We start from the raw sequence: 16,192 nt of genomic DNA on the forward strand, positions 1-16,192 counted from the left end.
TTTCAGAGGAATTGTGTTTGAAGGCTCAGGAAAATAAAAGCAGGCTGCTGGGAAGTTTACTTCCAGAGGTCAAACTCCACAAAAGAAATGCAATAAAAAGAAGTCTAGGTGAGAGGCTCAGTAGGTGGTCAGATAATGGGTGCTTTGTGGATGCAGCAGAGGAGGCCTTCTAAGAATGAGTCAACCTGAGGACTGTGGAGCCTTGGGGAAACAAAGCAAAATAAGTGAAATCAAAAAACCTCACTAGGTGTGTTGTGATGGGCTGAGAAGAAAAGAACACTCACACAGTGTGGAACCTCAGGAAAACACATTCAAAGAGCTGCTCTGTCTGTATCTAGTTTTTGAAATTTGCCCAGGACAGGAGACATATCCACCACCAGTCAGAGCTTGTGAACACTTCGAGATGCATTTTTCTTTGAAAAAAATGATGCAACAAATGATTGTAGCTTGATGATGCCAACACACCTGCCACCACCTTCTGTTTGTTATTGCCTTTCCATAAAGATTTGTCTAGAACAGTGGTTCTCCCAATGTGGTCAGGACCAGCAGCAGCAGCATCGCCTGAGAACTTGTCAGGAATGCAAATTCTTATCCCCACCGCACTCCTCCCAGATTTATTAAATCAGCAATTTTGGAAGCAAGTCCCAGTAATTTGTGTTTTAACAAGCCCTCCAGGTGATTCTGATGCAAGCTCAAGTTTGAGAATCACTGGTCTATAGGAATGTGATGCTGCTGACTGGCTGATATAAATATCTAGCTTGGGTTTTATTTTTCTTGCTATTAGTTTAGCAATTGTGGTTTCCTCTTCAGGAATAGGACTAGTTTAGGAATAGTCTAGTTTATGTAGCAGGCTCTGGCCATGGTGGCTAGCATGCACCATGCACAAATCTGTATTGTGAATCCCCAACAGGATTTGGTAGAATGTGGTATTTCTCAAACTTATGTAATCATGAACTTTCTCTTTTGTGGAGCGTCTCCCAGCACAGGTGTACTGAGAGCCTGGTTCAGGATCCATGTCCCTGGGCCTTGAGGTCTCTACCTGATTACTGATCTTTGATATCTGGGGCACCCTGTGATAATTTTGGCTTCCCAAGAACACTTTTTTCCCCCTATAATAAGAGCTCTTTGTGAACATTTCTCACTCTGGAAACCAAAATGCTGATATTTATGGTATTTATTAAAATTTATCAAATTTTCTCACGGGGTGAGTAATTCTTCAAGGGGTTCTATCTTTTTTTTTTTTTTTTTTTTTTTTGAGATGGAGTCTCGCTCTGTCGCCCAGGCTGGAGTGCAGTGGCCAGATCTCAGCTCACTGCAAGCTCCGCCTCCCGGGTTCCCGCCATTCTCCTGCCTCAGCCTCCCGAGTAGCTGGGACCACAGGCGCCGCCACCACGCCTGGCTAATTTTTTGTGTTTTTAGTAGAGACGGGGTTTCGCCGTGTTAGCCAGGATGGTCTCGATCTCCTGACCTTGTGATCCGCCCGTCTCGGCCTCCCAAAGTGCTGGGATTACAGGCTTGAGCCACCGCGCCCAGCCTCAAGGGGTTCTATCTTTAAGAATATATCTCTTCCTTTCATGAGCTAGCAAAGAGTTGTGACCCCCATTTCACAGATGGAGAAAATGAGGCTCACTAAGGGGTATCAGATCTTGAGCTACAGGCAGTTTCATATATTATCTCATTTAATTACAGATAAAATCTGGAACCCTGTCCTGGGAACCAGCCTCATCCTCAGTCCTCCAGCGAATTACAAATATGACTAAATATCTTCAATGAACTGAACTAGATACAACAGGTCTGGTTTGACATTAGATTTACAATATAATCCCTGCAAGATTTCTTACTTTGGTGGTGGGGGTTTGTAAACTTAATTCTATGAAAATGAAACCTAAACCCACTGGGTGTCTACCTTTGGAGGCAGCAGTAGAGGTAGTGTGTAATTTACAAACAGTTGTTGCTGCTGAGAAGCTGGATTGCCTCTGAAATATTACAGGCCTCCTGGCTGCTGTGGTTGAAGATTTTCTGCTCTCCTCCTCAGCCCTCTGTGGCCATCACCTTCCCTACGCCATCAGCCTGGATCATCTCCTACAACCCATCTTCATCTCTCAACTTGCCCTGCCCCAGTTCAGATCAGACAGTAAACCCCTCCCGACAATTTTCCCACTCCAGCCACAGACCCCTACTCCCCTAAATATTGAATATAAGAATACCTACCCCAGAGCTTCATTATATTCTTTCAGGTCAGTTATTTTCTTCTTCAGAAGCTCTATTTCATTTTCTGTCCTTGTAATTCTCATTTTTATTGTATTTATCTCAAAAAGATTTAATCTGCGAGCGTCTCTGACACATTCTTCAAAGTAAGTGGAAATGTTACTACATTATTTGAGGAAGAGCACAATTGTAGATACTGACTTTCATGAAAAAAAAGTCTTTCTTTGAAATATTCTTTTAATAATGTTTTTGAGAATCAAGTACCTCTTACTCCCTTGGTCCCTCTCAATCTTACCTACTAATTATTTCTCTTATTTCTGCTGCTGTTATGGTAACCAGCTTTCTGTGGGCTTGGATCAACTTCAGACAGCTGCAGTCTGATAGTGCCTGATTCCTGCCCGTTCCATACACTTCTCACCTCCTGCCTAGGACTTCTGCAATTTCTACATGGGACTTCTTTATGCACCCACATCCATGCATGTATAACCCAGAAGTACAAGAGGTAGGGCAAGCATCAGACCAATGATAGACAGGAGCCAGTGCAGAAATATTTCTCCCTCTCTCACACTGATAGATGGTCCTGAGAAGAAGTAACACTGGGTCTTGGGGGCTTCTTCTCATAATTAATTAGTTTCAGTTAGCAGCAGCCAGCATCATAATCCACCCCATATTGGCTCTCCCTTGTCCTCTGTTTTGGTCTCCTTATCCCATCCTCCTCTTTGGATTCTACTCCCTAATAAAATAATAATGCAAAAGCCAATGCCTCAGGTTCTGCTTTGTGGGAGAATCCAATGTATTAAAGAAACAATTATTCATCCATAAATAATAAGTCAGTGTAATCACATATGACTTCAAAGGATTAGCTCAGTGTATGACAGATGGTCAATATGCATGAATTTTTGAACACTGCTGTTTAGGAAGGTGCTGTACTAACTACTCATTTCTACACAACAAACGCCCTAGAAACTAGCTGGTAGCTCTCCTGAGAGAGCTAGGGAATTTTTTTTTTTCTAGGCTACTAATTAAATTGCTTGTTGCAGCAGGCCTTCTCAAACTTTGTGTCTCAAATATGCACATACATCATTTGGAGATCTCGTTAAAATGCAGCTTCTGCTACAGCGGGTCTAGGGTGGGCCCAGAGATTCTGTATTTCCTCACAAGCTCTTACATGTTGCTTATGCTGCTGAACCAAAGACCACACTTTGAGTAGCAAGGACTTATGACATAAGGCCAACTAACTAAATTTACATGGTTAAGCATTTAGCATGTATCAAGGACCTTATAAGCTATTATGGTATTTTCCCCCTTCAAAATATGTTTTTCTGATTATAAAAGCAACCCAATCTAAAAACTAAAGAACAGCAAACAAAAAAGAAAAAACACTCTTAATTCTACCTTTGGTGCAGATTCTTCTAAATCTGATTTTCTTTTCCTGCACATATAGTTTGTTGTATTTTCCCTGTCAAATTAGATTAACACCAAGCATATTGTTTTAAACCCACTCTATCAGTCAAGGTCCAATTAGAAGATAGAAATCTCACAGTAAATTGAAAAGGGAAAGCTTAATAGAATAAATTATTAACTACAAGAGAGGATTAGAGTAATTAGAGGATTAGGGAATGGGTGGTAAGAAGTGAAGAGAACTTGAAAGCATTCAGAAATGGCAGACATAAGGAATAGCCACCATCCCTAGGGCTGAGATACAGTGCTCGAGGAAACAGCACCTCGAGACTTGGGAGCTAGGCCTCATTAGAGAGGCTGTGTCTCATTAGATGGCAAAGAAGTTCGTGAAATGCTGGGCTGATAGAACTTGCTGGAAATCTGCTCTCTGGGGGTGTTAGGGGTCTCTGCCCACAGAGAGGTGCCATACTTCAGAACTCACTGCAAAACTACCCAAGGGGGTGCCAGAGAAGCTCTTCATGGAGAGGTGCCTCATTGGTAGTTGAAGCTACCCAAGGGGTACTGGGGGAAGCTGCTGGGCATTGTGGACTGCTGGATGCTGCAGGACCATGGCCTGGAGAAGCTGCACACACCGTAAGAGTCAGCCAAGTTGAGCACACTGGAACCAGGAAGAGAACCCCTTCCTCCTCCATATCCCTCCTACGCCCTCTGCGGACAAAGCTGAACATTGTGCCAGCTGGTAAAGGGGAAAATTTACAGGGTCCAGCTTCCTTATCACAAAGTAGAGGCAATAAATGGCTAACTGGAAAATCTACCTTGTATTTTTTTACTTATTAAGACCACTGTTTTTAGGTTGGGCTCTCTGGGAAATAGATTATAAAATGTGTGTGTAGAGCATTTATTGGGTAGTGCTCTGAGGAACATCTCTTTCGAGGAAATGAAAGGCTGGGCAGAGGAGGAGGTTAAACTGTGATGAGCTTTGGAGCTATGATCATGCTGTGGAGTTGTTCTACATTGAGGCAAGGAGCCAGGCCTTTGTACCCTCATAGTGAACAATCATGAGTGCGGGTGGCAGGCACTAGGGAGAGAATATAACTTGGAGTGAAGCTTCTCTCTTTTGTTTTTGTTTGTTTGCTTGTTTTTGTTTTGAGACAAAGTCTCGCCCTATCACCCAGGCTGGAGTGCAGTGGTGCGATCTTGGCTCACTGCAACTTCTGCCTCCCGGGTTCAAGGGATTCTCCTGCCTCAGTCTCCTGAGTAGCTGGGACTACAGGCATGTGCCAGCACTCCTGGCTAATTGTTTTTTGTACTTTTAGTAGAGATGGGGTTTCACTATGTTGGCCAGGCTGGTCTCAAACTCCTGACCTTGTGATCCACCCGCCTCAGCCTCCCAAAGTGCTGGAATTACAGGCGTAAGGTACCGCACCCGGTGCCTTCTCTCTTTTGTTGAAGGTAATTCCTGGAGAAGAACTCAGCTGTGAGCCTCAGTCAATATACCTGGCATCTGGAGAAATAAAGTTTGACCCTTACCCCAAATACAAAATTTACCAAAAAAAAAAAAAAAAAAAAAAGGATTGAAGACCTAAACATAAGAGCTTAAACCATAACACCCTTAGAATAAAACATAGAGAAAAGCTTCATGGCATTGAATTTGGCAATGATTTCTTGACTGCATCAAAATTTAAAACTTTTGTGCTTCAAAGGTCACTATCAACAGAGTGAAAAGGCAACCCATAGAATGGGAAAAAAATTTGCAAATCATGTATCTAATCAGTGGTTAACATTCAGAGTACATAAAGAACTCCTACAACTCAACAACAACAAAAAAACGAACCTGATTAAAAGATGGATAAAGGACCTGAATAGACATTTCTCCAAAGAAGATGTACCAATGGCCAATGAGCAGACAAAAAGAAGCTCAACATCTCTAATCACTGGGGAAATGCAAATCAAATCACAATAAGATAACACTTCACAGCCATTTGGATAGCGATCAGAAAAGACACAAACACAAAAATCTGGAAAATAACAAGTACTGGCAAGGATGTAGAGATACTGGAATCCTTGTGCATTGTTGGTGGAAACACAAAATGGTGCAGCCACTGTTGAAAACAGCAAGGCAGATCTTCAAAATATTGAATATATGACTCTGTAAGATCTGACCCCAGTTAAAAAAAAAAAAAGAATGTACAATTACCATATAATCTAGCAATTCTGCTTATGCATAAATATACAAACAACAAAAAAAATGAAAGCAGGGACTTGGATACAGGTGGAGTATCCCTAATCCAAAAATCTGAAAACTGAAATGCTCTGAAGAACATTTCTTTTGAGCATAATTTTGGAAATGCTCCAAGACCCCAAACCTTTTGAGGACCTACATTATGATCAAAGCAAATGCTCAATGAAGCATTTCAGATTTATGGATTAGGGATGTTCAACTGGAAAGCATAATGCAAATATTCCAAATTCAAAAAAAAATCAGAAATTGGAAACATACCTAGTCACAACTGTTTTGGATAAGTGGTGCTCAACTTGTATTTGGATACCTATGTTCATAACAGCGTTTTTCAACAGCTAAAAGATGGGAGCAACCCAAGTGACAAATTGCAGATGAATGGATAAGGAAATGTGATAGATACAAACAATGAAATACTATTCAGCCTTAAAAAGAAAGGCAGTTCTGACACATACAACAGTATGAATGAACCTTGAAGATATTATGCTCGGTGAAGGAAGCTGATCATGAGGACAAATACTGTATACTACTACTTATATGAGGTACCCAGAGTAGCCAAAACTCAGAGACAGAAAGTAGAATGATGGTTCAGGCCAGCCAAGTTGCCTAATTTAATTGGATAAATACCAATTTGGAATGGGCAGATCCATTTATCTATAGTCTATTTAGAAACAAAATTATATAAATTCAAGTGTTATATATACTATTTCCACTTAAAATATAAGAGAAAATTATTATGGACTTTACTGTGTTTGTGTCATGTATGCTTTCTAGCTATATCTTACATGAGCAATAACTATGAAACTTATCTTGTTGAAAGTACTTCATTCTGTTATAAGATCAACTAAATTTCTAGAGTTGATAACCTGAAAAGTACCTTCCAATTCCCTCTTAATGCTACTGGGAAGAGTTTCCAATAGATAGTATAGTTTGTTGAGTTCCATGCTTTCAATCTCCAAAAGATCGATTGTGGCTTTTCTCATTTCTTCCTGAAAATTTAAATTATATTTTTAAAAAGTTAAGACACTAAAATAGTAAGATTGATTTCCTAAACAATGCCCTATAAATGTTTTCAGAGGACAAAATATAATTTCATTAAATATCTTCTGCCATTATTTTTATTTGGAACAGAAACTGGGACAAGTATCTACAGTCACTATTCAAGGTGTCTGTTAATTTATCTCTTACTTTCTATTGATTTTATTCTACTGAGAAATTATCTTTTCTTTATGAGTATCTGTTTCTTATATGCAGTTTCAATCCATTTAAAAGGAAAGACGCTAACAAAAATGGTAATATTGAGAAAGAAAGTATATAGAAAGAAAGAAAATAAGTATATTAAAATATGGAAATTGCCTATGAAAATATGCTTAGGTATAAAGAGAACAATGGTTTTCTCATACACACCTACAAACCCAAACAAATAGGTAAAGCTGTTATTATTACTTTTAGGTGAGGCTACTTTAAGAAAGGAAACACTGCTGAGAAATCAGTTGGTGGGAAAAAATAGATAAATTATCTTTTAAATAAACTGTCATAATAGCTATAGCTATTTTATGACCTGAGAACCTGCCATTATATTTTATGAATTATAAAAAGCAGACTATATAATTACATATATAGCATGATCACTTTTCTGTAAAAAATGAAATACAGTGTAGTCATCATCTATACCCTGAAAGTGGAAAGTATATTCATCAGCATTAATTGTGATTATTTTAATGTGGTCCTTTTGCTTATCTATTTTTTTCTAAATTTTTCAGAGTCAACATGTATTACTTTTATAATAATGAACATTTATTACTTTTAAAAATAAAAGGATTGATCTCTGTTTATTTTTATTTTTATTTTTTTGAAATGGAATCTCGCTCTGTTGACCAGGCTGGAGTGCAGTAGGGCAATCTCAGCTCACTGCAACCTCTGCTTCCTGGGTTCAAGCGATTTCTCCTACCAGCCTCCCCAAGTAGCTAGAATTACTGGCTCCTGCCACCATGCCAGGCTAATTTTTGTATTTTTAGTAGAGATGGAGTTTCGCCATGTCTTGGCCAGGCTAGTCTCGAACTCCTGACCTCAAGTGATCTACCAGTCTCAGCCTCCCGGAGTGCTGGGATTACAGGCATGAGCCACCACACCCAGCCTGATCTCTGTTTTTTAAGAGATTTCACAGCTCAGATATTAAATGAATACGGACTAGATACTTTAACCACAATTAATATTTTGGCCCTTCAAAATCCTAGTGAAAGACATAACTGAAAGAAAGAACCAAGTAGGGAAAAATGTTTCCACAGCACCACAGTGCTGCACAACACACATCCCTAAGTGTTTACATGTATCTACTCAATAAGTAGGATTGTAAACTATGATTATGTAGTATAGATATATATATGTGTGTGTGTCTATATCATATGAAATATAAAGTAATACGAGTTTTATCAGCAGTCTGTGGATTCAAACTCATTTACAGCCATATTTCTACATTTTTAGCAATTTGATATGTAGTAGATTCTTATTCAATATTTTCAAATAAAATAGAGAGCCTTCGCCATTCTGACTGTGCCAAGGAAGCATTGTCAATATCATCCTTGGCCGAAAAGAGAGGTCTGTGACACCTCAGAAGGAAATTCTTTAAATACTTCTTCAACATGTCTTTGATAGGGGCCAGATAAGCATAACTGAAAGAGTTCCTCTTTGTTTTCACTAACAGTACAGTCTACTTCAGTGAAACATATGTCAAATAATCTTTGACCAGTTATGCAAGGAATTGCTTATAGAGAACTGAGTTAATTAGCACCATGCTTGCAATTTATTCCAGAGATTGTGTGTGTATTTGTTTTAAGGAATGCTTGTATATTGGTGTCCCAAGCATTTGCCCATGTGGTCCACCTCTTAACTGAACCCTATTATCACCCACATTGCTTTCTCTAAATGAGCTTGCCCTCATCCACAGTCATAAGCCCATAATTTAGTTTTCTCCATGGAAAATCCAGTAACAATCCAGTTGATCAATAATTATGCAAATACTTACAAAATTGAGAGAAAAATATTTTTAAGTTCAAGGTAACTATATTCTCTAGTCATCTATTTAATACTTTGAACAGAATTGGTGCTAAATGAAAGTTTGATGAAGAAATATGTGGAAGATTGAAGAAATGGTTCTTATAGATAATACAATACCAATTTCTTAACCGCTACAGCAATGTCCTTAAGAAAGATCTTAGCTTCTTCATTACATTTAAAATAGTCACTTTGCAGTGATCGTTCTGAAAAAAAATTAGAAAATAAAGATCTCTTATTTATCTATCCAAATTCTACTTACCCTTTTATGATCTAGCTCAAATGCTTACTTGGTTGGAAGTTACATCTTCAATCTCTGAATTTTTATTGTACGTTACACTAATCTCTTTTGTACTTATTTCTTATTCCATAATGTTATAATTTAGGTATATAATTTATGCTCCTTGAGGACAAATGTGCTGGAGATTTACATATTAATATTTTATAACTCCTACTCAGGGCAAGAAGGTGTAATGATATTTTTCCCTGTGAAATATGTTCTGAGTGTCTAGATATTATTAACAGAAAAATGTATTTGTACATAAGTACTAGGGTTGCAATGGCATGCTGATCTAGAGATCAAGTATGAAGAGAGTTCAAGGTTCTAGCTCTGTCATTGACAATGACCTCAGATACATGCGAATAATTTAGGTCTTAATAACTTTAGGTCTCCTCAGTGGTTAACATTCTTTTATTTTATTTTTTATTTTTTTGAGACGGAGTCTCGCTCGGTCGCCCAGGCTGGAGTGCAGTGGCGCGATCTCGGCTCACTGCAACCTCCGCCTCCCGAGTTCAACCTATTCTCCTGCCTCAGCCTCCTGAGTAGCTGGGATTACAGACGTGCGTCACCACGCCCGGCTAATTTTTTGTATTTTTAGTAGAGACGGGGTTTCACCATGTTGGCCAGGCTGGTCTCAAACTCCTGACCTCAGGTATCCACCTGCCTCGGCCTTCCAAAGTGCTGGGATTACAGGCGTGAGCCCCCGCGCCCGGCCAGCATTCTTCACGATAACATTTACCCAAGCATATTTGCCAAGAATTGTGAAATCAACCTAGTGCATTTAAGGAGGAAAATAAAAACTATCCCAAATTAATAGTAACATTGTAACATAAATCAATACGATTATCTTGAAGAAATGGGATGATTCTAGTGAAGCACTGAAATGTTTTATTGTTTGGCCTAAACGGTTTTTGCACCGACCAAGAAACACCCTTTCTTGGATTGTCTTACCTTAAGTTTCAGTGACTTGATTACAGGTTCAGCTTTCTAACTGAAAAATATTTTAACCTGGCCCCATCCAAGGTAATTTTCTATTAGAATCTCCTAAACAACCTTTTACATCTAATTTTTCTTGCTTAACACAACAGGAGCCTCTTAAACACTCCCTTTCCTATTTGCTTGTTAAATTCTCCAGTTTGCCATGGCAAAATGTGGGAGGATGTTAACTTGTAAAGGAAAGGCAGGAAGAGGACTGAAATAGAAGGCATAATCTAAATGCAGGTGTGTACTCAGGTCGCAGGCATAGGGCAGTGGCTTGGGAGTCCCGGATTTGTCACCAACCACTATTGAGGGTTGAGCGAAGTCACCCCAGCTGCACTAGAGCAGGAGAGCTGGGCACTTGGTCCCACCCGCCACTTCTCTCTCCCCAGCCTCCAAGGAGCGGGGAGAAGGCTCTGCCCTGGCCAGTGATGCCCTGGTTCCGGGAGGAGAGTCCCCGTTCAGGGTTCCCGCTGAGCGCCTCCTAAGCGCCACCTCTGAGGAGACGTCCCTTCCAGCGCCCGAGGGGCGTCTCACCCACAACAAACAGCTGCTCCAGTGCCTCGACGGCGACAGAGGAGCCCAGGGTGGAGGGGAAAGCGCATAACTCCAGGGAGGGGCCGGTGGAGACGGCGGCCGCCTGCACCAGCTTCTCGCCAGCGCCCAGCCCTGGGGTCCAGGGGCTCAGGGCCATTTTGCCGTTCTAGCTGAGTTCCTCCTAAGCCAGAGCCAAGGATTGCCGGTTGCCAGGGGCAACGAGGACGCCGAGGTCCTGGGGCGCCCCCTCGTGGCCCGCACCTCTAGTAGGTACCTCCCTGGTTCTCTAATTTTATTGACAATAATTAAGCAGTCTGGGAAGAATGACTCTCTCTTTAGCTAACTTTTCCCCCTTTCAGTTTCCATTTCGTTAGTTCAGGCCTGTGTCTTTTTTGTGGAGCACTGGAATCATAATAATGATCACTTCTGAGCGCATCTTTGTGCCGGGTACTGTCGGATAACCTTTATATACAGTAGCTCACTTAATCTTCACAAGAACTTTGTGAGCAGGCACTTTTAATACCCCCACTTTTACAGACAAGTAAACTGAGGCGCGGGCGACTAAATGAACTGCCCAAGACCACAAGAGGATAATACTGGATTTAAACTGATGTCTGGGCCGGGCGAGGCGGCTCACACCTGTAATCCCAGCACTTTGCGAGGCCAAAGTGGGATCACCTGTGGTCAGGAATTCAAGACCAGCCTGATCAACATGGTGAAACCCCGTCTCTACTAAAAATACAAAAATTAGCCTGGCGTGGTGGCGCGTGCCTGTAGTCCCAGCTACTCAGGAGGCTGAGGCAGGAGAATCGCTTGAACCGGGAGAAAAAGTTGTAGTGAACCGAGATGGAGCCATTGCACTCCAGCCTGGGCAACAAGAGCTAAACTCCATCTAAAATTAAAAAATAAAATAAAATAAAATAAAATAAAAGTGAAGTCTGTATGAATCTTTCTACTATGCTACAAAACCTTCTTTTGTACTCCTTTAGAACTTTCCTTGTATTTAGTATATCACTGAGCTCATTTTGCCTTGAATCATAGTGATTTTTTTCTGTCTTCCCATCGAACTGTGAGGTCTGTGATAACAGGGACAGGAGGAAATTATTCATTTTTCTATGCATCTCCAAAATTCAGCTTAGCATGAGGCTCAGTCTGAGTCTGTTAGTTACTTTTCCTCTGGTGGGTTAGAGAGAAGCAAAGGTGATTCAACCCTCCTCTTCTTTTCTCTACAGATGGCAAAACTGAAATTAGAATGATAGTAACAATGACAATAGCTATCAAATGTTAAATGCTTATTTTGTTCCAGGCACTGTTTTACATACTTTGCAGTACCCCATTTAACCCTCACGAATAATCTTTTGAGCTAGGTATTATTGCCTGCTTTGCAAATGAGGGCACTGAGCTACATCCTGAACCACTGTGCAACACTGCCTTGGAGGGGTCACAGCATATCAGTAGCAGAACTAGTTCTAGAATCCAGGCCTCTTTCATCCAGGGAGAGCCATATTTTGGCATTGGACACTACCCTGGACAACATCCTCTTTTTTTGCTGGATTTGGTCTATTAGTATTCAAATCTGCTCCTGCCCTTCTGGGCCCTCCTCTGTGTGGCAGGAGCAAGAAGACTGGATATGAAATTTCTTGGATATCCTTGCCAGCTGTTTTCTTGGTAAGTTCCACTAATGGGAAACACTGGTGGGAGATTAGAAGGCCAAGAAATCCTGCTATTTCTGCCTCCAGAAGTGGTAGTTTCAGGCTACAGTTGACTGTAGGTCCCAGCAGTTTTGGTGGCTCTAGAGGTGGCAGGAGTAGGAGCCGGTGACTCCAGCAGTCTCCAGCTGCTCAGCACTAAATGTGAGCTTGTGTGTGTACAGTACAGGTGTTACAGCGGCTCTGATATCTGGGGTCTTCTTTATCTTCTTACCCTTTGGCTTCTATAGCCCTTGTAACAAATTCCTTGTGATATACTTCTCTCTTCTGGAAATATCTAGACTGGACTACTTCAAGGCAACCCTTAGGCTGTCACCAGAAGACTTTTCCTACTCATCACCTCATTTGGATCACATTCCTCTCCATTATCTATGAATAAAGGCTAATCTTAAGGGGGCATTTTGTGTCCTCCTCACTTACTGGATTTGTTATAGGTTTTCTGAATTTTTACATTTCTCTATTTCCCTTCATGTCTCTAATAGTTTCTTTTTCCCTGAACTTTGTAAGAAAGTTACATGTACATACACATACATATGTATAAAGTGGGAAAAGCAAGTTGAAAAAGAAATGTATTCAATTAATATTTAATTTTTACAAATTAAATGTTTTGTGAAAAATGATCAGCTTCTACCTTGTCTCATGGTTCCTTTTATGTGGGATGCCCTGTGTAAAATTCAACCATAATTTTTCAAAAGAAACTTTATTAATTCTGAAATAGAAAACTAGGCAAACAACATGAATCAGCACTTAACAAAAGGAAAAAATTCCAAGAAACATATTGAAAGAACATTTATCCTCAATAGCATTCAAAGAAAAATAATACTCTCATTTCCTCATAATATTAAGATTAAAAAGAATAATACTTCAAAATATCGATCCTGGGAATATGCATACTATCTGAAGGACAATTTGGAAATTTGTATAAGGAGCCTTGGCATACAGTAATTCTTCTAAGAACTGTTCTTAAAGAAATAACCACAGCTTAGTCCATTGACATAGGTGTGAACTCATTTATTGCAGTCCTGTTTTAAATAGTGAAAAATAGCCCAAATGATCTATAGGAGGACACTGTTGTTAAGTAATTTATGGGACATCCATGCAGTGGAACAATCTAGGAGGCAATCCACCATGTGGTTAAGAGCTTGGGTTCTGGTGGATTTAAATGCGTTCCACTACTGATTGGATTGAGTATCTCCTGAGACAGCCGCCCAGCTCATGCTGCCAGTGTCCCAGCTCTAAAGGGGTGGTGACGGTGATAGGAGTTCTCAGTTCATAGGATTGTTCAAAGGGTTAAATTAAGTGAGCACATAGTAGATACTTAAAAAACACTGATGATAAAGTAATAATAGGGGTACCTATTAAGAATAATGGGTAGAAATTTACATGTACATACACATACATATGTATAAAATGGGAAAAGCAAGTTGAAAAGAAATGTATAGTATTCAATTAATATCTAATTTTTACAAATCTATATATCTGTAGAGATGTATATAGGTATATCTCTATATGCACATGCATATAAAACGGTCTGAGAAGAATTGTTTACTAAAATATTAACTGTAGTTATTCCTGGTTAGTGAAATTATAGGTGTAGTAGGTAAAATAATGCCTCCCCAAAATGTCCACATCCTAATTCTGAGACTTGTGAATATATTAGGTTACCTGGTAAGGGGTAATTAAAGTTGTAGAGGGAAGTAAGATTGTTAATAAGTAAACTCCGAGATGGGGAAAGTAGCCTAGATTGTACAGGTGGGTCCAATGTAATCATAAGAGATTTTCTTTTTTTTTTCTTTGAGACGGAGCCTCACTCTTGTCACCCAGGCTGGAGTCTGGTGGCGCAATCTCGGCTCATTGCAACCTCCACCTCCTGGGTTCAAGTGATTCTCCTGCCTCAGCCTCCTGATTACCTGGGATTACAGGCACCCGCCACCACACCCAGCTAATTTTTGTATTTTTAGTAAAGATGGGCTTTCCCAGGCTGGTCTTGAACTCTTGACCTTAGGTGATCCGCCTGCCTCGGCCTCCCAAAGTGCTGGGATTACAGGCGTGAGTCACTGCACCCGGCCACAAGAGTTCTTATAACTGAAAGACAGAGGCAGAAGAGTCAATATCAAAGTCAGAGAAAGATTTGGAGATGCTATGCTGCTAGTTTTAAGATGGAGGAAGGGGACCATGAACCAAGGAATGCAGGTGGTCTCTGGAAACTAGAAAAGGTAAGGAAATAGATTCTCCCTTAGAGCCTCCAGAAAGAATGCAGCCTTGCTGACATCTTGATTTTCACTAGGAATGACTCATTTCGAACTTCTGACCTCCAAAATGGTAAAACAATACATTTAAGTATTGTTTAAATTTAAGTAAATTTGCTTTACTTAAAAAAATATATTTGTACTGTTTTAAGCCACTAAATTTGTGGTAATTTGTAACAGCAGCCATAGGAAACTTTAAAAATAATTGACATATAAAAAAAGGTTTCTCAGCCTTCACTACTTACAGATGGTGTTCACTTGGCCAGAATGCATGTCCTTTTCTCATGTATTTTTACTTTGGTAACACAAACGGATACATTTATCTTTCAGTCAGTATTTTAAAGAGAACTTTTGCTGAACAGCCAGTATGACATTGAGAATCCTCCAGTCCGGTGCTGACATAGATTTTTAGTTATCATAAAGCAAGTTTGTTGCTGTTTACCCCTTGCTGCTGTTAGAGCCAGGGAAAGAACCCCAACTGTTCCTTGGAGTTTGGCCCCTAACTTGCGCAGGAATGAATATGCTCATGTGTTCGGGCAGGTTTGCAGTCTCTGTATGTGAGGTCTATATCATATTGGATGATAACATTGCTCCTAGAGCATCTTTGCATAAATCTAGTATCTCTAGGCAAAGTCTAAACTCCTCGGGCCTAGACCCTGTGTTAGATCAAGGCAAGGTTCCATTCTTGTTAGTTGGGTCAAATATCTCACATATAGAAAGTGGTTGCGTGTTTCAGTGCTTTGTACATGTTGTCATTTCATCATCAAGTTTGTTGTCTCATGGTCACAGATGGCTGCTGCAGCCCCAGACATCCCACCCTTGTGCAAAGGCAGGGGGAAGTGGAAAGGAGCCACATGTAGAAGCCCTTCTTCCTTTTCCTCAAGGAAGAAAATCCTCTCAGAGTCCCATATACTTCCTTTTATGTCTCAACAGCTACAGCTAGATCCCAAGACCACCCATGAAAAACAGGTTAGAGGCTGGGCGTGGTGGCTCACGCCGGTAATCCCGGCACTTTGGGAGGCCGAGGCGGGTGTATCACGAGGTCAGGGGATGGAGATCCTCCTGGCTAACACGGTGAAACCCCGTCTCTACTAAAAGTACAAAAAATTAGTCGGACGTGGTGACAGGCGCCTGTAGTCCCAGTTACTCAGGAGGCTGAGGCAGGAGAATGGCGTGAACCCAGGAGGCGGAGCTTGCAGTGAGCTGAGATCACGCCATTGCACTCCAGCCTGGGCAACAGAGCTAGACTCCGTCTCAAAAAAAAAAAAAGAAAAAAAGAAAAGAAAAAAAGGTTAGGACAGTGAGAATCTGAATTACTAGCCTCTCTGGGGAGGCAGCGGGAGAGAAGAGGGTTGAGAAGAGCTGGAGGTTTTTCCACAGGATGTCAGCCATACATATGTTCTCCAAACTATTATTTATGAAGCCCAGCATCAGTCCTTTGTGATGTTGGGTGACTCACCTAGCTGGCTGGGTGAATCCCTCCTTGGGGCTGCAAAGGCTTGGTCCTCTTGCATTGTGTACTGGTAAGATTTCCCCA

General features: G+C 40.6%; 1 protein-coding gene across 1 annotated transcript in view; it reads right to left on the reverse strand.

Moving 5' to 3' along the window:
• CCDC175 (coiled-coil domain containing 175) overlaps positions 1-10,854 on the reverse strand; it is a 62,523-nt gene extending 51,669 nt beyond the window's left edge. The window contains exons 1-4 of the mRNA XM_015143798.3: positions 10,698-10,854; positions 9,023-9,108; positions 6,726-6,837; positions 2,212-2,347 (exon numbers count right to left, since the gene is read on the reverse strand). Coding sequence (XP_014999284.3) covers positions 2,212-2,347; positions 6,726-6,837; positions 9,023-9,108; positions 10,698-10,854 — 491 coding nt within the window. The remainder of the gene's footprint in view (positions 1-2,211; positions 2,348-6,725; positions 6,838-9,022; positions 9,109-10,697) is intronic.
• Between the last annotated feature and the right edge of the window lie 5,338 nt (positions 10,855-16,192).

The sequence above is a fragment of the Macaca mulatta genome, chromosome 7, assembly GCF_049350105.2.
Source record: "Macaca mulatta isolate MMU2019108-1 chromosome 7, T2T-MMU8v2.0, whole genome shotgun sequence".
Classification (NCBI taxonomy): domain Eukaryota; kingdom Metazoa; phylum Chordata; class Mammalia; order Primates; family Cercopithecidae; genus Macaca; species Macaca mulatta.